At 39.5% G+C, this 24,738-nt stretch overlaps 1 protein-coding gene across 4 annotated transcripts in view; it reads right to left on the minus strand.

The window, feature by feature from the left end:
• CLEC1A (C-type lectin domain family 1 member A) overlaps nt 1-24,738 on the minus strand; it is a 34,487-nt gene that overhangs the window by 4,977 nt on the left and 4,772 nt on the right. Inside the window, exons 2-7 of one of the 4 annotated variants that reach the window (XM_047067338.1) lie at nt 16,404-16,502; nt 14,887-15,063; nt 10,439-10,590; nt 8,084-8,202; nt 6,576-6,773; nt 2,111-2,250 (exon numbers count right to left, since the gene is read on the minus strand). In XM_047067338.1, the coding sequence (XP_046923294.1) occupies nt 6,623-6,773; nt 8,084-8,202; nt 10,439-10,590; nt 14,887-15,063; nt 16,404-16,502 (698 nt within the window). In that variant the 3' untranslated portion in view covers nt 2,111-2,250; nt 6,576-6,622. Of the gene's footprint in view, nt 1-2,110; nt 2,251-4,801; nt 6,774-8,083; nt 8,203-10,438; nt 10,591-14,886; nt 15,064-16,403; nt 16,503-24,738 lie in introns of those variants that run through there. The other 3 variants (XR_006959947.1, XR_006959946.1, XM_047067337.1) reach the window with 3 other exon arrangements.

The raw sequence follows: 24,738 nt of genomic DNA on the forward strand, positions 1-24,738 counted from the left end.
CATTCCACTATTGAATCTGCAGGAGAGTAGGACTGAGATATGGATTTTCATATTAGAAAGAAGACAGACAGCTATCTGCTGCCTGTAAGACAATACCCTTTTAGGATTGCAGAATTCTACTGGACACTTGCATTACGAGCACTTTATATAAGTAGAAGGAGTAGTTAGGCCGTCAGTACCAGTGCATCTCCGGTAAAGGACAGCTGTGAACTTCCTTCTTTCTCTCTCTGACTGTCTCTAGTACTCACAAATCAAAGGACTCAGGCTGGGACTCTCAAGGTTAACACTCCAGCATTTTTTTTTTTTTATTTTTAAAATTTCAATTCCGGTATAGTTAACATACACTGTAGTATTAATTTCCGGGGTACAATGTCGTGATTCACCAATTCCATACATCACCCTGTGTTCATCATGATAAGTGCATTCCTTAATCCGCATCATCTATTTAACGCCCCCCCCCACTTCCCCTCTGGTAACCATCAGTCTCCTGTTAGTAGTTAAGAGTCTGTTTCTTGGCTTGTCTCTTTTTTTCCCCCTTTGCTCACTTGCTTTGTTTCTTAAATTCCATATATAAGTGAAATTATATAGTATTTGTCTTGCTCTGACTTTCTTATTTCACTTAGCATTATACTCTCTAGCTCCATCCATGTCATTGCAAATGACAAGATTTCATTCCTTTTAATGGCTGAATGATATTCCATTGTGTGTGCGTGTGTGTGTGTGTGTGTGTGTGTGTGTGTACCACATCTTTATCCATTCATTAATCGATGGACACTTGGGCTGCTTCCATATCTCGTCTATTATAAATAATGCTGCTATAAGCATAGGGGTGCATGTATCCCTTTGAATTAGTGTTTTATATTTTGGGGGTAAATACCTAGTAGCATGATTACTGGATCATAGGCTAGTTCTATTTTTAACTTTTTGAGGAACCTCCATACTGTTTTCCAAAGTGGCTGCACCAGTGTGCATTCCCACCAACAGTGCAAGAAGGTTCCTTTTGTTCCATATCCTTGCCAACATTTATTGTTTCTTGTGCTTTTGATTTAAGCCATTCTGATAGGTGTAAGGTGACATCTCATGGCAGTTTTGATTTGCATTTCCATGATGACGAGTGATGTTGAGCATCTTTTCATGTCTGCTGGCCATCTGGAGGTCTTTTTTGGAGAAGTAATATTCCACTGTAACTGCATCTCTCTGTGCCTCAATTTCTTCATTGTAAAATAGTAATAGACTTATTTCAAAATATTATTTGAGAATTAAATTATTAATGTATGTTAATTGCTGAAACTATTGCCTTTCCTAGAGTTTGACACTATATCAGTGCTCATTATTATTATCTGGAGTAAATTACTAGTCATCTGTAGGCATCAACTTTATTAATGTAGTCCAGATAAACATGATCCTTTTTCCTGCGCGGGTTACGGGAATATTGAGAAGCTAAAGTTTATATATAAATGTCAGCAACTGTCTAGACAAAATATCCGTTTTAAAGTTAATGACTCTCTTCAAATAAATCTATAGACAATCTGAATCCTAGGTCTGCAGGCTCCTTGTACATAGATCAGCTTGTTGCCAACACACAAGATATGAAAGTATCTTGTAATCTACAGGAAAGAAAAATCCGCCAATTATTACTACATTACTTCTGTTTACCATCCTTATATAACTTACTACACAGTAAATTCTCATCAAATACCTGCTAAATTCAATATGATTTTATTTAATTTTTCATTTTTCACAAGGACTAGCTGAGCTACATTAGATTCTCATCTCTCTTTACAATAAAGATACTGGCTTAAATAAAGTGAAACAAAATAAATCCACTGAGGCTAGTGGAAATAACTTAAATGAACCTAGAAGTCTATTGTAAAAGGTGACCTCTGAGGGAGAAGGTCCTTTAAGGATGGGAAGAGCATGTTTTCATGTTTTGTTTTGTTTTGTTTTGTTTTGACTTTTTTAATGTTTATTTATTTTTTGGGTGGGGGGAGGGACAGAGAGAGAGGGAGACAAGAAGCAAGCTCCAGGCTCTAAGCCTCTCCAGGGAGAGGGAAGCAAGCTCCAGGCTCTAAGCTGTCATCACAGAGCCGACGTGGGGCTTGAACTCACAAACTGTGAGATCATATCTGAGCCGAAGTTGGACTGAGCCACGCAGGCGCCCCTATTTTGTTTTTTTAATTTACCCTTGACCTGGAGTTTAAACGGTGGGCTTTTCAATAACAGGCATTTTTCTCTAATTTTCTGCTGAACCTGGAAAAGGAAAATAGCACAGAAAACACAGTATAAGTTGAGTCCTGTGTTTGGTTTTCACAGCTGACAGCTGGCGGTTGAATATAATAACCTGGAATAAACGAGAAACAATAACAATTTGACTGTCTCAAGATTCTTCAGAGTATTGTCATGGAACTATGTTTACAGAAAGGATAGGAAGCATTTAATAACTCTGTTAAGAAAAAGTACAATGAAGCCAAAGGCAAACATCCTTCAGCTGATGTCATTCCATCAATATGTGATGCATAATTTACAAGCCAGAATCTTATCTACAGTGCAGCTGGCATAGGACCCTACAAATTTCCTCAGTGGCAACACTGCTTTACACATAGATATTATGGGTGGAAATTTTTTTTTTTCTTGCAGATTGCTTTTGGCCCAGAATATCAAGGTCTTTTTCCAGGCACTGGTAAGGGATTGGGCCTTGGCACAGAGATAACGAGTTTTATATGTTGGTCTCACCAATACTCAATTGGATATCTTTCATCCATCTCATTGAAATCCAAGTTAGCTTTAAGAAAAAGGAGGAAAGGAAACATAAAACCCTGTCCTATAAATGTAAAGAAGCTTTGTTACAAGCTATGGTTAAAGTACATTAAGCGTATAAAAAGGAAAACATGAGAATGGTAATGTTGATAGAATAATATTACCAGATCCTAAAAACTTATTCACACAACGCACCTTGTAAAAAAGTTATGTACACTGTAAATAAAATCACGATGGCTTTTGCATTCTGCGAAAATGACAAGAATCCCTTTACAAAGTAGTTGATTGAGGAGGGCACCCGTGGGGATGAACACTGGGTGTCGTGGGGAAACCAGTGTGACAATAAATTTCGTATTAAAAATAAATAAATAAATAAATAAATAAATAAATAAATAACAAATATTAAGGCCAAACCCAAGGCAATCTACTAGAGTCTTCTACTTATTTCATAAGCGCTTATGTCTCCAATGTAAAAGCTCCCCTTACACTTCTCACTCTTCCTGCTATTACAGGGCTCATGATCTGTTTCCTGTTGATAAGTTTTAAAAGCAGTTGAATATCCTCAGGAAAAGAAATAACTCATTGTGTACCCTAGGGAACTCAGATCTACCAGGAAAGGCTATGTTCCTCGTTTGACTTTTCCTGAAATTTCTTCAGAATTAACTAACCACACAAAAGCCTGGAAGAGAAAAAGTTTTCACGAGCCAAAAATTAATTCACGTGGTGCTGCTTTTTCTGATTAACCATGGAAACATGTCTTAGCAAATCACACTTCCAAGTTCACGTCATGATTATTTCCTATTCTTTTTCTTTTTCTTTTTCTTTTTTTTTTTTTTTTGAGAAAAAGAGAGAAAGAGGATTCCAAACAGGCTCCACTCTCAGCGGGAAGCCTGATGCGGGGCTCGATCTCATGAACCATGTGACAGTGACCTGAGCTGAAATCGAGAGTCTGATGCTTAACTAACTAAGCCACCCAAGAGCCCCTATTTCCTATTCTTAAATATTTTTAAAAATGGGGAGAAAATGTTGTGCCCTACTATATTTCTGTTCTTTTGAAATATCTGCTCATATTGTGATCAGTGTCACAAGTTTTGTGATACAGATGATGGGACCGAGGGCAAATATGGAGAGAAATAGGGTAAAGAATAGCAAGAATGTCAAATAAATGCTATTTTTCCCTCTTCACTATCTACAGTGACACTTTCCCTTAGGTTGCAGATTTGAAGGAAGAACACTTTTCAACACCCACTTTCCAGGCAGCTAGTCTCTTTAAAGTAATGGCATTTAAAGAGACACTTGTCATTCAACCCTGAACTAGACTGCAGTTATGTAGGATGCCAGGGGTCAAAACGATGTGTTCCATGTCCCTGTTTTACAATTTAGTCCACAAAATAATTTGACTTTCTCATATTAACCACGTTTTCTTCCTGTGGTCACAAAACTTAAATAACACTTAATTGCTTAACTAAAGTCCTAAACCACATTTCTTGTTATGTGCCTATTTTATTAATTGCATTCATTAAGTATCTGCACTCATCATAAAAAACATTTGGTAATATCCACATCTTCTTAATGTAAGTGCCTCTCGATAATTTACTAAAGAATACAGATATCCAAAAAGGACTGCTTATGCTTTTTTGTGGTCCCTTATGTAAAAAAAAAATAGGGGTTCCTGGATGGCTCAGTCAGTTGAGAAACTCTTGGTTTCTGCTCAGGTCATGATCTCATGGTTCATGGGATCCAGCCCTGCTGAGAGCACAAAGCCTGCTTGGGATCCTCTCTCTTCCTCTCTCTCTGCATCACTCCCGCTCACAGTGTCCCTGTCAAAATAGATAAACTTTAAAAGAAAACACTAAATCCTTTTTTTACATGTTGTTAATGTCGTTTACATTTCATATTGCAATTTAGATTGTAAAACTAATTTCATATTTACCCCAGTTCAGCTAACCACAGCACCACGAGAAAATTACAAACATTTCCAATTCATACTTAATGAAATAAACTTCATGAGGTAAAGTGATTTGCCCAATAATGAATCAGTGTAGGGGATCTAAAACATCTCATTTTATGGCCACAAGTGCATTTATTTTTGCACAACACAATAAATCAAGACAAAATTTGTTCAACTCTGAAGACATTTCCTGACGAATCGACAGAAAATTGAAAAGAAAATTAACTCATAAGAAATCAACACGTAGTGATTGCTAAGTAATGCAGTCTTATGAAAATGAATACAGACATATTCTCTTTATCATGATTGCTAATTTAATATCATTTTACCATGAGATAGATGCTTACTGAAAATAAAACTAAAACACCCCAGTTTCCACTGCTGACAAATAAAGATTTATAATAGATGATCCTTTCTAGCATTAAACCCTTAAAATTGATTTTTCCATAAACCAACAGTCAGTGGTTGTGATGGTGTTATTTACCATGACCCCTGTTATGATTGTGCATATTGGCTTCCTGAGAAAGGAATGCTTACACAACAAACCAGTGATGTGTCCAAATGTCACAGTCTCTCTTCCCCTTTCCAGGACCTGACTGGATAACTCAACCTATTAAAATTTCCCTGACTTATCTTTAGCCATGGGTTGATGACCAGCTTGCCTCAAAAGATTTCATCTCAGGAAAGTGCTAATATCACCTTCTTGAAATCAGTGTGCCTCTCAAAGACTTATCTTCTTCCAGTGATCAAATAATCAGTACTCTTGTACAGTCCCTACAAACTCTCTGTAAGGCACAAACAACCAAAACACAGGTTGCTATCATAGTTTGAAGAACATCTCCACGCTGAAAATTTCCCCAAATCACAAATCTATTCTCAAATCACATACATTTCACATTATTTACATTTATTATTATTAAATCTTCAGTACCTGAAAGGCATAAGCATGGATCAAATGGAAGAAAATCGGAACTGATTAAAGACTCACATGATTAGATTCACATAAAGAGACTGACATTTGCTCTGGTCTTCAATCTCTCTGAAGGGAGGATTGGGGCAGTAACTGGGATACAAAACTGAGCTGAGAATATTTCTTTCTTGGAAGAAATTCCTCAGGAAAGGAGATAATTGTTGGAGTCTTAAGTGAACAGGGGGAGGTATGTTCATAAGAAGTTAAGATTCTAATAAAGAGAGTTATCCCAGTGGAAAGCAAGCCCTAGACATGGCAGATGGGGGCTTTATTGAGAGAGTAGGAAGGGAAAAGTACGGACTGAAGCAAACAGAAACAGAAAGAATTAGTTCTGTATTTAAGAACGTTGTATAGAAAGTGACTGCTAATTTCTCATGGTCTACTTGACCTTTGGAGTAAAGAATGTTACACACCTTTATTTCCTCTACTTCAGTAAGTTTCTCACTTCTCCAAATATTAAGGAAGACATGGAAAAAGGCAGATGATATTAGATGATGAGAAGGAAGAACGCTGGAAAGCATCTCTAGGTCAAGAAGGTAGATTACAACTTTACGAAAGTCTGCGACTGGTGGGTGGTATGCAGATAGGACTTCTTTGTGACTCATAAACATTTGCATGAACCTAAGCTCAGAAATGCTGGTGATCTTGAGCAAGAAACAGGCAAGTGCTTCTTGTACCTGTCAGAGAAACTGCCTTTCCTCCTTTTTTCCCATTTCCCAATGTCTCGAATATCCTTTGCAATGACCTTGCTTGGCTCAAATCATTTTGCTGCTTTGTTGTACAAACATGGCTCCAATAGGAGAAAAAAAGGAACTGAAACCAAATTATTACAGGTGCCCATAAAGAAATTGACTTTTGTTCTGATCTTCAATTTCCCTGAAGGGAGCTTGACATCACCTTTATGGCGGAAGAGTCAATCACCTCCACGTAATGGCTCAGAGAGGCTAATGGAGGCTCTCAAGCTTCACTGCTGCAGCCCTTCTTTCACACGCACACCGCCTCAACTCTTTGCAGTCCTTTGAGAAAGCCTTCCCATTGAGGATGGTCACACAGTCCCTGCTTCTTAGGCTGGTGAAATCTATTATAATCTCAAACCTTGAAGAGAGAAAAAAAAAAAAAGGTTAATTGAATCATAGTTTACTTCTAAAGTGAAACGTTAAATACCCAGAGAGTACATAGGGAGTATCCTTCGCTTGACAAAATTGTAGAATAGACACGCAGAATGAGTTTACTGCGAAGACGGGGTCACCAAGCTCTTACTTTCAGCCCCTCAATTTCCATACTCATTCTTGGAAGCATCCGTTCATCTAAAGCAACAAAAGCTGTTTCTAATTAAAACTAGGATGCATGGGGGCGCCTGGGTGGCGCAGTCGGTTGAGTGTCCGACTTCAGCCAGGTCACCATCTCGCAGTCCGTGAGTTCGAGCCCTGCGTCGGGCTCTGGGCTGATGGCTCGGAGCCTGGAGCCTGTTTCCGATTCTGTGTCTCCCTCTCTCTCTGCCCCTCCCCCGTTCATGCTCTGTCTCTCTCTGTCCCAAAAATAAAAAAAATAAAAAAAAAAAAAACAAACAAACTAGGATGCATGCTACAATCCATCAAATTTATCATATGATTTTACCACCATCTGAGAAATCATCTGCGACTCAGTTTAATTAACTGTAAAATTAAAAAAAAAATGATTACACTGATTACATCCTACCTCCTGGGAGAAGATATCCTGTACGATATAGAGAGAAGAAAGGTATCTGTCCGAACGTGGCTTTAAATTGTAATATATTTGGGGATAGGTATTACATTTACCTGTTTCAAAAGATACCATGACAATCCTATCTAAGTGCTCACATAAGTAAAAGTAATTTTTGATAATATTACTCTTACAACATCAGCAAATCTAGTCTCAGAAACTGTACTTTTAAAGATGTGCTCCCCTGGGTGTTGTATAGAAACCCATTTGACAATAAATTTCATATTAAAAAAGTAAATTAATTAAATTAAATGAAAAATAAAATTAAATAAATAAATAGATAAATAGATAAGTAAATAAAGATGCGCTCCCTATTACACTACCCAGGAAGCCAAGAAATCTGAGGTCTTATATTGTCTCCGGGTATTGATAACTCCAAGGGACTTCAGGCCCTGAGATAAACACTCTGAAAGCATCCAGACGGGGAACTGCCCCCACTGTTTCACTAACAGTTTGTAGGTCTCCTTCACTGGTTTATAAGCCATTGAAAAGCAAGCACTATGTTTTATTTCTGAACGTCTTGGTCCATCCTCTTACAAACTCTGCACCCAGTGCAAAGCAGATGTTCAACTAATGCTGATTGAACCCAATTGTTGGACCCTGTGATGCAAGCAAACTCTCTCTATTAAATGCTTTTCCCACAAAATGTTCTGAAGGCTTACAGTTCAGAGGAGTACGGGGTTCCATCAGTCCATAGCCACGCCTGTCCGCTGCCATTGCGGGATAGCCCTGTCCAATAAGAGTAGAAAAACTCAGAGTAGCTCTGAGGCATGGCAAACTCCTGTGAAAGGCACACAAGAAAATCTTTAGCTTTAGAGATGTTACACCCTATACACACAGAGATGTGTAGGGCCAGCCAACACTTTTAATATAATACAAGAACAACACATGGGTCCTGCCCCACATAGGTGATAGTGCCCTTGAGAGAAAAAGTGTCTGCGGGGAGGTCAATTTGGCCAAGTTAAAGAATTGATCTTGTCTTAATAATTATGGAATGTATACTGATATTCTGAAACCATGAATCGCATCAACCAAGATTTATAAACGACCCATTATTTGCAAGTCACAAATACTAAGGTTTATATAAAAAAACGAGAGGCAGATTTACAAAGAGATGGGGAGTAATTCTGGGAAATGGAAGAATATGGAAGGACAAGTGTAAACATGGGAAAAATAACCTTTATACAGGGACTGACCCAGAAGGAGAAAAGACTAATGAATGTAATTTAACGCAAAAAGATGTAAGAGAAAATTTGGAAAGATGATTTATGTCTCAGACAAGGAAGGGCAGAGAAATTTTTCATATGTGTGTGTCTATTTATATTTTTGTATAGTATTTATATATACATATATACTCATATATAAATTTCTTCCCTAATATCTATATTGAAAATTTTTTATTTTTTTAACATTTATTTATTATTGAGAAACAGAGAGAGACAGAGCATGAGCATGGGAAGGGGCAGAGAGGGAGACACAGAATCTGAAGCAGGCTCCAGGCTCTGAGCTGTCAGCACAGAGCCCGATGTGGGGCTCAAACTCACAAACTGCAAGATCATGACCTGAGCCGAAGTCAGACGCTCAACCAACTGAGCCACCCTAGGCACCCCTATACTGAAATGTTTTTAAGTTATTCACTTCCTTCTACCTAGTCTCACTCTTGATAACATAGAAATTATATAAATTTGTGATAATTATCCATTTTTATGTCCTTCTTTTCCACCATATTACGAGTTCCTTAAGGACACACACATTTTTTTATGTCTTCAACCCTTCAGTTAGTTAATGGCACATGTTTGTTCAAGTAAAGATTATTGGCAGTGTATGTGAAACTATCACTAAGTAATAGTCATCGAGTAGGCCTATCGAAAGAAGTGTAGTTGAAATACTTCCGACTGAAGGGTAGATCCCTCAAATTAAAAGTTCTGAATATAAATCACATGGAAATGATTTAAGTATATACAAGGATATGAAGCATGAGAGAAAATCACTGTATAACTTTCACGATATTCCCTACCATTACATATAACGCAGTTCAATTATATACCTGAGTCCTCAGTATGTACCTCAGTCCTCAGTATGTACGAGAGGTGGGGGAAACAAAGAGAATAAGAAAAATTAGATGGGCTTATGGTAGGACACATTGTCTTAGTCAAATAAAGTTACCTCCCTTTCTGCTTAAATTGAGCTGTCAAGAAAGGATACAAATATTATTTTAGTGGAAAAGAGACAGTGCAGAGCTCTATTCATCACAGATTTCAGAAAGTAGGTAGGAATTTGGATGTAACCAGAGGGATGTTAAGAGTTTGCATAGTGAGGTGGCCTTTTATTTCAATTAAATAATCCTTTGTGGATAAACTACTTACTCTGGGCCGAGACCTCCGCTAAAACAATGATAAATACATAACGGTCACACTGCTTGAGGGACTAAATCCAGAGGCAACGATAAATATTTTTTTTAAGGTGGCGACAATTACGTGATTTTTAGAGTTTATTTTAACCGCATATACTTAATATATGTCAATTTATAATTTCACTTTCATATTTGCCTTGACCCGTCTATGTTAGGCTATAAACTTCTGGAAAGCAAGGTATTTATCTGCAAACTTTAGTAATGATTTACTTAATGAAATATTTTTAATGAAAGCCCTTGTCCCTTTATAACGGAAGGACAGGAAGGACTATTTTCATCTTTCTGACACTGCCTCCATATTGTGCCCTTCCTGCCCACATCCAAAGAGGTGAGGCACAAAAACAGTTTTTAATTTGATTCCTGACTGGTGGAGATTTTGAAGCGCCTCCTCTCGTGGTTCTAAGGCATGGGTTTCTGTGGAGAACAGAAAATGCCTTCTTCCATAACCCAGGGAATCACTCGACACAACAGGAGTAAGACTTAGGCCTTGATGGCAGTAAGTGTGAGACTGTGAGCATTGACTCCTTAGATTCTTCTTATACGGCGCTTTGAAAGACCTCCTTTTGCGAACAATTCACACACCGACTAAGCCTCAGGATCTTACCAGCACTTCCTGCGTGTTTATCTTCAGCATGGTGGCGTTCTCTGCAATGCAGAAATATTCACAGCCTTGCCAACTCTTGCTGTCTCTACAGAATCGGTAGCATTTGTCCCCATGCCATTTCCATTTTTCTGGACAAGGGCTGCATCTGTGTTCTTGGAAAGAAACCAATTTTGATACGTTATTTTTCTATCCAGGTCTACCTTCTTTCCTTTCCTGAAGTTATATAGTACGTGATGACTCAAGAGAGAATTGATGCCCTTTCTCTTATTTAGTTGCCCGGGTGATGATAACTACAAATGTTTACCGAACACCCTCTATGTGCCACGAGTTGTTACTGGTACTGAATATACAGTGGAATTTGAAAATATCCAGTGAAAATCGAAACAGGGGCGTCTGGGTGGCTCAGTCGCTTAAGCATCCAACTTCGTCTCAGGTCATGATCTCCCAGGGCCGTGAGTTCGAGCCCCGCGTTGGGCTCCATGCTGACAGCTCAGAGCCTGGAGCCTGCCTCCGATTCTGTCTCCCTCTCTCTCTGCCCCTCCCTTGCTTGTGCTCTCTCTGTCTCTCTCTCCGTCTCCCTCTCTCGCTCTCAAAAATAAATAAACGTTAAAAAAAAACTAAAAAAAAAACAAAAAAAAACTAAAACAGACACTACCTGCTTTCATGGAGTTTGGAACCTAGCAATGAATGATTGGAATTGCTTCTTGCCATATGTAACAGAGAATATTCAGTTTCATAAAGAGCTTTTAATTATGCATGGTATTTAAGAAACAACTGAAGCTTCCATACTTTTCTTCCTCAAAATTCTCTTGAATAATTGTAAAAAAAAAAATTTTTTTTTTTTTTTATATAGAGAGAGCATGTGCATATGCACGTGTTCAAGCAGGAAAGGGGCAGAGGGAGGGAGACAATTCCAGTCAGGTTCCATGCCCTGCACAGACCCCACGAGGGGCTCAGCTCATGACCATGAGATCATGACCATGAGATCATGACCTGAGCTGAAATCAAGAGTCCAATGCTTAACCGACTGAGCCAACCAGGCACCCAAAGGCTTTTTTTTAAAATGCAATATATACCAATAAGATATGGACTCTTTTCTCATTCTAAAAAAAGTCAATAAAATTTAAGAAAAAAAAAAGCATAAGTACTAAGCAAAGTATGAATTCAAAGGGTAAATCTCCATGTGTCAGAAATTAAGATGGGCCCCACAGTCGGAAAAAGTAAGTGCACAGGTCAAGGGTGAGAAGGACTATGTGGGTAGAGGTTATAAGTGTAGGAACTACTCCCTGAAAGCCATGGTTTCAACACTGGTGAGGGTACATGGCCTTGGGCTTTTGAGAACAGATATTTGTAAGCACAATCCTTACGGAGGTATGGGAACTCAATCATTCCATAAAAATATATCTATTTTAAAAACAACCCAGTGTCAAAATGTTAACATGTTACAATGTAAATGGTCAATATGCTAATGGGTATGATGTTATTGTTCGCATTTTTTTGTGTGTGTATATTTGAAATATTTCTTAAGATAAAACAAAGTTTTAAATAAATAAATAATTTGGGAGATTTTTCGTAAGTTAGTTGATATTTCTGGCTCAGACTTTATAGCAAACTACTTACTCAGCTCTCCACTTGGATATCCATATGATACTTCAAATTCAACAGGCCCAAAACAGTGTTCTTTTTTGTTCTAACCTTCCCCCTCATAACTACAGAATTCTGCCCCATCTCACTTGATCACGTCTCCCCTAACTGCATTGTCCAAAATCTCTGGAGGTATCCTTGACTCCTTTATTTCTCTCACCTCCCATTTTATTCCATCCTTCATTCATCTCCACTAATAACATCCTAGTTTGAGGAACCATCATCGCTCTCCTGGATGATTGCAAAAGCCGTTTCTGATGTCATTTCTCTGTTTTCACTCTTCCTTCCTCCAGTCTATTTTCAACATATTTGCAGAGTTAGCCTTTAAAACTCATGGCAGATATATATTTCCTCGGCCGGAGATGCTGCAGTGGATCCTTATTTTGCCCAAAATAGAAGCCAAATCCCTTACCATGTCACCTAACGCCATAAATAATCACTACCACATCTCCTATTAGTTCTCCGCTCCCTCACTCTGCCCTGGGCACACAGGCTCCTTATCATTCCCTGAACAGACAGTTGTATTCACTTGAGGGCTCCCGCACTTCTTGTTCTGGTTCTTTCCAGAACCTCCTTGGCTCGGTTCTTTGCCCATATTATCTACATGGCTAACTCCCCCAACGCTTCAAATCTTTGCTCCAATACCCTCACCTTAATTAGGAATTCATGGTCTCCCTACTTTAATTAGCAACCCACCATCCCTAAATCCCTGATGCCTCATGCCTTATCTACTTTATTTTCCATAGGATTGATTACCTTCTTATAGATTATGTTTAGTTTGACCAACCCTTTCCTGTGTGCCTGAAACCTGAGCTTTCCCAAAATGTGGGACTTTCAGTACTAAAGCTGGAAAAGTTTCCAGCACACTGGGACAAGTTGATCATCTTATTTTATGTTTTTAAGTCTATTTGTTACCACCACCCCAATAGAGCAAGAGGTCTACGAGGGCAGAAATCTGTGTATACGTTGCATGGCATGCATCAGTCAGTGCTCAATAAATCTTAGCTGAATGGGAGAGTGGATGGATGGATGGATAATGGGAAAGGAATGGAGAGCATCAGAATAAAACTGAGAACGAACATCAAACCAAAGCTATATGGACATTTTCATGGCAATAAGGGATATCGTTAACAGATGGCGGGTAGATTTTATATTTAAGGGAGGCATGGTTTACTTGCATAACCAACTTTCTGTTTGTTTTTATACAGCTAGCTGTAAATCCCAGAGACCACCGGTTTCAGAGAAACTTGGATTACCTTTCGAAGGCACAGCGCCCACCATAGAAGACAACATACAGCGGGTTGTCGGAAGCACAAGAAGAAACAAGACTCTATGAGGTGGTTAGATGCATTGATCATCTTGACTTTGAGTATGATTGCATAATGTATGTGTACCTCGAACCGTAACGTTATCTACTTCAAATACATACAACTACATTTGTCAACTATTCCTTAGGAAAGTTAACAAAGAAAAACAAAAGAAAGAAAATCGTGACCAGTGAGGCCATGAGTCATGCGGAAAACAGTCGCCTAGAGAAATGGAAGTGTGCACGTGGGTGCCATTTACTGGCTAACCACGCAGTCTGGCTGTCTGGTTAGCGTGGGAAGTGATACCCGTATGGAGGAGGAAGACTTCAACCCAATTTAAAGTCCCTGAAAGAAAAATAAAAAGTAGACTCGAAATGTGGGTTGCTTCCTGTGCTCACACAATGAGCAGAACAGAAGAGAAGACTAACTGGAATAGAGTTAGGCATGATGAAACCCAAAAAAGACAGGAGAAAAAGGCCTGGGAATGAGATGAGGCTTCCGGTCTTGTGGTCATCAAAGCGTGGCTCATCTATCACTGGCATTGTCATCATCACCACAATGCAGATTTCTGGTACCCAGAGAAGGCAGAGTGGATTTAAATGACTGTGATTTGATTCAGCCTATCAGCATTTTTAAACATTTTTTTTAGTGTTTATTTATTATTGGGAGACAGAGAGAGACAGAGCATGAGCATGGGAGGGGCAGAGAGAAGGGGAGACACAGAATCTGAAGCGGGGTCCCAGACTCCGAGCCGTCAGCACAGAGCCTGACGCGAGGCTCAAACTCACAAACCATGAGATCATGACCTGAGCTTAACTGACTGAGCCACCCAGGTGCCCCGATACCATTTATCAGCATTTTTAGCCTGTGCCAGAGAACTATAGTTACGAGCTCATTAACTTCTCAGTGAGAAAAGATTTATAAACTCATTACAAAATGTATACTACTCTCAGCTCTTTATGTGCCAAGGTAAATTAAGAAATAACTCTGTATTTTATTTATGTGCACTGTTATCTTGGTTATTCAACGTTAATTGTTTTTATTGTGTAAAATGTCTGAATTTGAGGGGCGCCTGGGTGGCTTGGTCGGTTAAGCGTCCAACTTCGGCTCAGGTCACGATCTCGCGGTCAGTGAGTTCGAGCCCTGCGTCGGGCTCTGGGCTGACAGCTCAGAGCCTGGAGCCTGTTTCAGATTCTGTGCCTCCCTCTCTCTCTGCCCCTCCCCTGTTCATGCTCTGTCTCTCTCTGTCTCAAAAATAAATAAACGTTAAAAAAATTTTTTTAAATGTCTGAATTTGAAGAATCTTTTTAGTATTATAACACAGAGGTACCTGAACTAAATGATCCAGTAACTGGGGATGGAGGCGCCCAAATTCTTTATTATGTTTGCCAGACAACAAACTGAGTATTATGTGACTCCCAGGTACACGGATGGGAAAGTCAGCTCTACCATGACAGATAACCTGAGGGCGGAGGGAGCTTAGTGAACAGGACTTACCTCCAGTTTTGTTATAGAGCTCACGACACAGTTTTTCAGCCACGCGCTGCAGAATTTCTGCAAGCTTCCTGTTCTTTGTCTGGAGAGACTGCAGCTGTCGGGAGAGATTCGCCAATCTTTCTTCCTTGTTAGAAATGCTGTCTTGCTGAGTGTTGGAAAGCTGGTAGAACTGGAAAACTAACCCGAGTTACCAAGTCAGACTGCACAGCTGGTTTCTTCATTTCTACTTCCCCTTTTTACATACGGGGAAGAAAAAACATTGTGCTGTTTAAGATCTCATGCTTTGAGCTTTCATATCGCGTGCATTCAAGTTTGAACTGCAGTACACAATAAATTGCATTGTCTCAAGCAGTTTAATTTCTCAAACTCTGTCTTTTGATCTGACAATGTAGGATCATAATAACAGTTTCTAACTTCAGGACTAAAATCTTCACCCATATTCACTACTCAATAAATATTTTGTGCATACGCTTATAGCACTGCTTAACCTGAAACCACAAATCCACTCATCTAATGATTAGTATGTTGACTATGGACAATCAGCATATATTGTTATCTCATTCAGTCATTAAAGTAGTCCTATTATCATTTCCATAGTTTTATGGATTCCCACTGGGCTCAGTGAGAACAAGCAACATCCTTAATATCTCTTGTCTAGAAAATTTCAACCAACCCTTAGGCTTAAACTCCAGATTTCAGATTTCTAAATCTAAGTAGAAAAGTCCTTCATGAATCATGAAAGTTGCTTCATATCCCTAAAAGTAACGGCGATCATGAAACAAATTATATCAAAATGAATTAAAACTTTGGAGGCCATGGTAGAAAGAGAAATATATATTTTTTTAATTTTAAAAACTTACGATGTCTTGAACCACCTTCTTCAACTGCTCAGGAAACATTTACTATAGGGTCTCAATCTCATGAAGCAAATTCACCCACTTCACTTTTTTAGTTTTTGAACTTGTCCTTCCTGGTTTGAAATTTCAAGACTTTTCCACATGCATGTTTCCTTGTTTGGTTTTCACAAGATTTTGCAAAATGATTCTATAACTTCCTGGGCTTTCTGAAAAATACTGTGGTCATTAAGGACCTAGTCTGTCCTCCTTATATTGAGGGGGTAGACATCAATGAAATCTCTTCCCTCTGTATTAGCCTGCTGAGTCATGCACACTAAGAGCAAAAACCACTGCCTCTACTCTTTTGTAGGATAAAAGAGGGTTAAACCATGCATGCATTAAAAATTGCTGATTTTAAATATCGGCATGGAAACGGACAAAACCCTGCTCGATCTCAAACGGAATGTAAAAGTCTAGCTAGCAAGCGATTGCTGCATCTTAATGCTTCTGTCACTACTCATCATTTACATGGGTGCTTTAGAATAAGGTACACTGAAGTACCCATGGGGTTAGGGTTAGGGTTAGAATTAAAGTAAAAAAAAAAAAATTCATAAAAGTATTTCTCATCCCAGACAACCCTTAGAACCAAGATCCTCCCCCCAAGTCAGAGCGCAGACTTACACACAAGCCCCAGGGCCAACAGGCCAAGCAGCAGCACCAAACACAGAGTCAGCAGGGTCAGGGCCACTGGACGCCAAACTGAAGAGGGAGGCCGGTGCCCTGCAGGGAACAAAGGAAAAGGCAGGATTTCGCTTTTTGTTCCTCTGGATCTCTGCCACCAGCGGGCAAGTGAGAAGAGCTGGTTCTGGGAAGGAACCCCTTCTGCAGGAAAACAGTAACCAGGGGCTAGATAACATGCCCTCCATCCTCAGGAATGCTGTTAAAAGGCTCACTGCCAAGCCTCACTTACACAGCGGGAATCCTTCACCGGCCCCACGGAGTTCCGCCGCCCTGCCCGCCCCCCCCCCCCCCCGTTCTACTTTGCGCTGCATCGAGCAACGCATTGCCAGTATCTTTATAAGCTGGTTTGTGTAACCTTCTTTTTTGCCAAAATCCGAGTTATGAAAGACATGGAACTGCCTCAGCGAGGAACCGTTGTTCACACCAGCAGAGAGGTGAAATTAGTGTGCTGTTACTTTCGCGACGCATCGCCCCCCCCTCCACGTTCCGCATCGTGTTTCTTCTGAAAAGCAAATTGCGTATGACTAATGAGAAGTGATCATTTTACTGTTTGCTTTTGGGGATTTCTTTGTTGAAAGCCCCTTTCCTGTAAGGATTTTGTTCGTTCACTTCATTTATATCTCTGTCAAAATGGACCGTCAAGAAACGTGATCATCAGGGGCTCAAGGATGAATCTAAGCTATCTCAATTTAGAACAGTTAAATAATAAATGCTGCACCCCCACAGTCGTGCTTTGTGGTAATCGCAGAGGAGCTACTGAGTCAACAGGGAACTGTCACCTGCTGAGGCTGGTTATGGATACGAATGACCTGTGTGGTATCCTACAAGGAAGACGCTGCCCCCACCCCCGAACGTGTGGCATCTAGCATCGTGATTAAAATGAACAAAGAAAGAGCAAAACCCTCAATAAAACTCTGATGCTTCCTTGAAACTGTGTTTCCCTTCATTGGGAATGTTAGGTCAGGTCCTAAAACAAAAAGGTTGAAGACATCTGAATTCATCTCCTCTTTGATACAGTCCTCCATGTCATGTATTCTAGGTCGTGTATTCTAGGTGTAATTTGTGTTACACCTTATTTCCAAGTGGGGAATGATAAGTAGTAATGATGGTGTAGAAATAGCGAATGTGTGGGGCGCTGGGTGGCTCATCCAGTCAAGCATCTGACTCTTGATTTCTGCTCAGGTCCTAATGTGAGCCCTGCTTCAGGCTCTGCACTAACAGGACGGAGCCTGCTTAGGATTCTCTCTCTATCTGTCTCTCTCTCTCTCTCTCTCTCTCTCTCTCTCAAAATAAGATATATAATTTTTTTGACATTGGAATTGATATATTTTAAACTGTGAATCTTATTTTCTACTAACGATCACCTCCATGAAAACTTCCACTGGATTGCATTACATTTAGAAAAAAATCCAAATTACTTTTCAAGAAGACTCAGATTGCTCTTTCAAAAAAAAATTAGGGGCTCCTGGGTGGCTCAGTCGGTTAAGCATCCGACTTCGGCTCAGGTCATGATCTCCCGGTTCGTGGGTTCCAGCCCCGTGTCGGGGCTCAGACAGCTGACAGCTCAGAGCCTGGAGCCTGTTTCAGATTCTGTGTCTCCCTCTCTCTGACCCTCCCCAGTTCATTCTCTGTCTCTCTCTGTCTCAAAAATAAATAAACGTTAAGAAAAAAAGAATTAAAAATAAAAAAAATTAAATTGGATTATATTATTTCCCCACCTAAAAGCTTCCTATAGCTTTCTTGCACTTAAAATAAAATTCTACAAGAGTCTTGTTCTTCCGGACCCTACCTAGTTCTTTCATTCTTTTCTGAACTACTCTCCCCTCATTCAAAGATCCTACACACAGTGGCCTCTGTTTAACCTTGAAACAAACTTGTCCTTCGTGTTAACCTGTGTTAGCTCCGCCTCTGCTCCTGCATAATTAATTGGCAGGCTACTCCCTGCTCCTCAACTTTCCATTTAAATGATGCACCCTTGGAAGAGGTCCAGGAGTTCATTTCTTTTTTAAGTTTAGGTATTTATTTTGAGAGAGACGGAGTGTAAGCAGGGGAGTGGCAGAGAGAGAGAGAGAGAGAGAGAGAGAGAGAGAGAGAGAGATAATCCCAAGCAGGCTCTGCAAGGTCAGCACAGAGCTTGAGGGGGGGCTTACACTCACCAACAGGGAGATCATGACCTAAGCCAAAATCAAGAGTCAGACGCTTAGTCGATTGAGCTACCCAGGCACCCTAAACATTGTTGATTTTTAAAAATCTATTGCGTTTTCAGCCATATTTCTGACAGCAGAAGGTGGACTCAGCTAAATTCATCTTCTAGCCATACTGGTTTCTATTCACTGACTTGTGTGAGATTCTGAATCACGAACAGATATTGGAGAGATGTGCTTTCTTCCCCATTTCCTTTGATTATGTGGCCTATGTGATTTGGTCTAAATTTTCCTGGAAATTGTTGGACTGTCAAGGCATTGACTTAAGAGTATCTCAGATCAACAGAACATAAAAGTACGAGATCAGAAGCCAGAATATAGCTGATGCTAAACATCCTCTCCAAACCCCAAGTCTTTTTAAAGTTCCTTATGGCCAAAAAAACCTTAAATAAGGTGGATATTTCTGGATTCCAGAGGTACTAGCCCATATGTGCACCCACCACCATGATGGCTTTATTTTTCTCTATATATCTTAATACTATCAAATATATTATATATCTTACTCGTTTCTGTCGGTTTATATCTGTCTTACCCCAATAGAAAGTAAGCTCCTTTTTGAAGAAGATTATTATCTATTTAGTCACTAGAAAAACATCAGTTCTAGCACCTAGAACATCAGGTGAAATCAGCTCAATTAATGTGGAAGGAAGGAAGGAAGGAAGGAAGGAAGGAAGGAAGGAAGGAAGGAAGGAAGGTGCAGATTATATATAAATATCTGTCATATACCTATCTACTCCTGCTGAAACCTATTTATATTAATACACTCTGAAAGGCATAAACTATTTCTTAAATGCTGTTCCTTTTTTATGACTAATATTTCCCTGGTCCAAATTATAAATAATAAGAAGGTACACAGAAAGAAAAACTATAGAAATCAACCAAACTATCCCTTAAGAAACCTGCTCTTCCTCGTATAATATCGGGGCCCAAGAGAGGTGTTGATCTTCTACCGAAAGAATAAAAAAGAAGAATCTTAAACCTTTACTGTAAAGCAAGGGCATGGACTTAACATATTAGAATATTATCTAATAATAATTATATCCATGTAAAGAATAAATACATCACCTTTCCTAAGATTGTCTCTAGGACAGAAGACAAAAGCAGGAGTCTATATCTTTTGCTAAGGAACAAAGTTATAAAAATTCCCTTCTAAAGAATCATCTTTCCCTGGTCATTTGGAAATTTTTCTACTCTGACTCTCCTCTCTCTCCCTCCTTTTCTCCCTTCCTCCCTCCTTCCCTCTCTCTCCCTGCCTCCCTCTCTCAGTATTCACAATCTCTTCCTGTTTATCTCAAGACTCAGAAAAACACAACCCTAGGGAGTTTCTACAGGAGGTGTGCTCATTTCCCAGGAAACCAGGCTTCCATAATGGAAAGCCCTTGGAGTTGAGAGTTTCACTTCTTTTTTTTTTTTCTTTCTTTCTTTCTTTCTTTCTTTCTTTCTTTTTTTTTTTTGATGTTATATTTCCCTCTATTTTTCTAAGTTTAATATTCCTGAGTTTTATTCCAAGTGTCTTGATCATAAAATGAGGTCTGTCTCTAGGGGCCACCTCCACCCTGAAATAAGAAAAAAAAAAAACTGCCTGGGAGGTGCTTCAGTTTGGCTTGGCTTTATCGTGGTTCTATTTTTTGGAAGAGAACCCCTGTGCTGTCCCCTGAGGCATGTTTAGAAAAAGGTGTGGACAGGGCAAGGAATGGTATAAACATCTTTAGGAATAATGAGATACATATATAAAAAAAAAAAAACAAAACACCCCTTTCCTGTATCTTTTTACTATAACTATATTATAAAAGGCTACAGTGCTGAGGTCAAGTTTGGAAGGCAAATTCCTTTGTAATTATAAGAAACGTTGTAGATGAAGAGAGTTGGCATCCTTGACCGGTTAGTTACTCTTTCTTCATCAGGCGTCAGAAAGGGGGAGTTTCCCTTGAAAGAAAGGCTCCACTCCCAGGGCCTATAAGAAATGACACCTGTATTACCAGATGTAGTTTTTTAGTATGCCTCTGAAAGAGAAAGCATAATAAAAGCTGGAAAAGACACAGAGAATCTAAATAATTTGCACAAAGCCACATGGCAAACTAGGGCCAGAGACAGGATTACATTATCATGCTTAACAGCACACTTTGTAGACTTCTCCTTTACCAGGACTCACAGACATAATGGAGGCGAATTAGACAGGTGGCAAGGTGCATCATCTTTCAGAAATTACTTTTAACGTTGTTTTTTTTTTTTTTTAATTTTTTTTTCAACGTTTTATTTATTTTTTGGGGGACAGAGAGAGACAGAGCATGAACGGGGGAGGGGCAGAGAGAGAGGGAGACACAGAATCGGAAACAGGCTCCAGGCTCTGAGCCATCAGCCCAGAGCCCGACGCGGGGCTCGAACTCACGGACCGCGAGATCGTGACCTGGCTGAAGTCGGACGCTGAACCGACTGCGCCACCCAGGCGCCCCACTTTTAACGTTTTTTAATCATGAGATATTGCCGCTTAGATATCTGACTTTCAAATTTCCAATGTTGTCTTTTTAGCAACTTCTTTTTGTTTCCTTACTCCTCCCATAGGGCACAGAATAAATCTCTGGGAGAATATTTGAGGGGCCGTGAGTTGAGAATATTTTTCAGTGTTCATGAAAACGCAGATTTTCATTATCTTACGATTTTATTTCACATCCTATTCAATATTTTCATTCTCTCTAAAAGTAAATGGATGTTATTCTTCCTATCATTTCAAAAGAATATGCATCTAAAAATGTATAACCTATTTGCAGAATATCATTGAGTTTTTAACTCACTGCAATTAGAAAGTCGATTACACATATGTTTTTGAGTAAAATTTAGGTGAGTCAATTTTATATCTTAATTAAGAAGTTTCACTTATGAAACACAATTCAAAAATAACATCGCTACTCATAAAGATTGCTAACACTCCTTGAGTTACTAAGATAAATGCCTTATGCATTATCTCGTATCTTACAACCCCCTGTGAGTAGATACTCCTCATGATCCCCATTTTACAGGCAGGTAACTGAGTCCTAGAGGGGTGAGTCCCCTTACCCAAGGACACACAGCTTTTGATAATGACAACTACTGAGTGTATTATGTGGTCATATTTCATTTGACTCATCCAAAAACTACCCGAGAGGGCACTATTTTTAACCTTCCTTTGGATTTTTAAAAACTGCAGTATCTAGGAGTTGCTTAATTTGCTTAAGTTTGCACAGCTAGTAAGTGAAGGAGCAAATGAAATTTGGCTGCAATTTTTAAATCATTTTCCTAGCCTCCCAACAGATCCCACATCAATATTTGTCCTTATATGGCAGTTCCGTATGGAATTATGGAAAGACTCTAGTGTTTTACCGCTTACTACTTTTCACTTCTTTATTGTGAAACACCTCAGAAATAGCCACCTTAAATCATACCTTCCCTACTCTGCCACCAAATGCAAGTTTAAGTTCTTCCTAAAGGAAAAACAAGTCTTCTTGGTATAAAAGACCCTGCGTAGCAGGATCCCATCCAACGTTTTAGCTTCATCTGCCAAAGGTCCCTCCTCATATGCCCCTTTTCTTTGAAGACTATGTCTCAGCCCATTAATCGACCTTCTCATTGCGTTTGACTCTGCGGGTGATTCCCCCAATGATCTTATCCTGCTCTAAATTCCCATCCAAAAGTAATACTTCACCTTTTCCCTCTGAGTTCTTGCCTTTCTTAATTTTACCCACTAATACACTCTCCCAGGCTAGCTCTTACCTATCTGCTTTTGTCCCTGCCCGCGTCTTCCTCACTACTAGTGCCCATCTTGCTCTGCCAAGAGCAAACGTCACCTCGTTCAAGGATATTCACATGAGTAAACACAGTCAGGAACTTGTTCATCCCTATCTGCTCTTGTGGCCTTCTACACATCCTCAATAGCGTTTACCTGCCATTTTCTTGTAATTGATTCCCATTACTCCTTCCACTTCTCCAAGCACCTAAAAATCGGCTCTCCTCATCAATGTACGGAAAACAAACGGTTGCCAGACAGGAGGCAGGTGACGGGGTGGACAAAATGAGTGAAAGAGAGTGGGAGGTACAGGCGTCTAGTTATGGAATGAATAAGTCAAGGAACGGAAGGGACAGCATGGGAAACACAGTCATTGCGATTGCCATAGCATCGTGTGCCGATGGATGGCAGCTACACTTGTGGGGACCAAAGCATGAACTTGTCAAATCACTAAGTTGCACAGCTGAAACCGATGAAACATTTTGGGTCGACAATACTTCGCTTAAATAAAAATAATAATAGCCTTCCATGTCTACCATCTTGCTTGATGTTAAATAGGTATGCCTTAAAGATTTGTTGGATCAGTGAGATGTGATTTATGCCATGGCATGTAAGTGACACTTTAGTTGAGGAAGGGAAGCTAAAAAGCTAGAAAAATTTGAGAATATTGTAATGAACGTAAGCAGCGGTAAAGCAGAACATAAATGTGTAATTAAAGTGTTTTTATGTTTTTTTCTTAAACCCTAATATGTCTTCAGGTTCTTTTGATAGGTTTATAGTCTTCTGTTGGAACGTTGGCCTATCAGAGGAAGCATGATGAAAACACACAGGAGGGAAAATGCTGGGATTCTTCTTCTAGGGATGGAATACATTCATGCAAATAAAATGCCTCACTGGACTCTTAAAAATAATAATAATAATAATAATAATAATAATAAATAATTTTCAAATGCACTTGCGCAAACTCATAATACCTCAGATCTGACACTTGATCTTTTCTCTTTACAGCTAACTCCTCAAAAAGAGAAATATTTAAAAAGGAAAATGACAAATTGTTTATTTTCCTATTTAACTAGGTTCCTTCCGAAGTCCTGGTATTAAAAATTACCAATAATCTATTTTTCTTCTTATTGCTAAAACAATAAATTGTTTTTAGCCTTCCTTTTGCTTGCATTTTCTGCAATATTTATTATTTAAAAATTTTTTTTCATGTTTATTTATTTCTGAGACAGAGAGAAAGAGCATGAGTGGGGGAGGGGCAGAGAGAGGGGGGTACACAGAATCCGAAGCAGGCTCCAGGCTCCGAGCCATCAGCACAGAGCCCCACGCGGGGCTCGAACTCACAAACCATGAGATCATGACCTGAGCCAAAGTTGGTCGCTCAACCGACTGAGCCACCCAGGCGCCCCTATTATTTATTATTTTTAAAATTCACCATTGACTTTTCCATTTCTCTTGAAGTTATTGTTTTTTGACTTCCTTAATGTCTCTCTCTCTCCTGGTCCACCTCTGCCACTGTTTACCATTCATTATCAGTAGCTTTTATTGGAACGTCTCATCCATCCTGCCCCTGATTCTCTCCTCGGAACTCTATTCCTTCGGGTTTTTTTGTCTCTTCATTTCCATTCTCCTTCTCAGTGACCTTGCTCATCCTCAGAAAGTTTAATTCTAACCAAGATGTCAACAATTCTCACATACATATGTAGCTCAAAATCCTTACTTGCAACCCACTTGCAACACATCCAAGTGTCTGGGCAACTCCAACTGCCCGGAGTTTCTACCCCAATTGTTGGCAACACCATCTACAGAACATTGGTGGAACCTAATCAACCTGTGCTCTTTCTTTCCTTGTCTTTCCACTTGTAACCAGTCACCAACTCTTTAAACTCTATCTCCTCAGCATCTGATTCCCCCTTCTCCTTCTCACACTACTTCAGTTTAGGTTCTTCTAATCTCACACTTAGCTAATGCTAACTACCTAGGTATTAGCTCGTGCAGTTTCGTACTCCTGCAATGCATCTACCTCTTTGCAGCCTAGATGGTTTTCTAAAAACACAAAACTGATTACGTTACTCCCTGTTTAAATCCTTCTGTGAGCTTATTGTACTGAATTGGAATGAAAATACCTCAATATGACATAATAGGCCCTTTTAACCTTTCCATACTAGCTCTTGTCAGCTTCCCCTCTCTCCAACTCTACCCATCAGCCAGAACGCAGTGCTTACAGATCTCTGAAAACACAGTTACTTATGCCCTCCGTGGCTTTTCTGTCATGTGTCTGTCTGCCTATCATGCCCCTAACCCCTTAAAC

The sequence above is a fragment of the Lynx rufus genome, unplaced genomic scaffold (genome assembly GCF_022079265.1).
Source record: "Lynx rufus isolate CCGP_SWC_20201006 ecotype Redwood Valley unplaced genomic scaffold, mLynRuf1.p SCAF_7, whole genome shotgun sequence".
Taxonomy (NCBI): domain Eukaryota; kingdom Metazoa; phylum Chordata; class Mammalia; order Carnivora; family Felidae; genus Lynx; species Lynx rufus.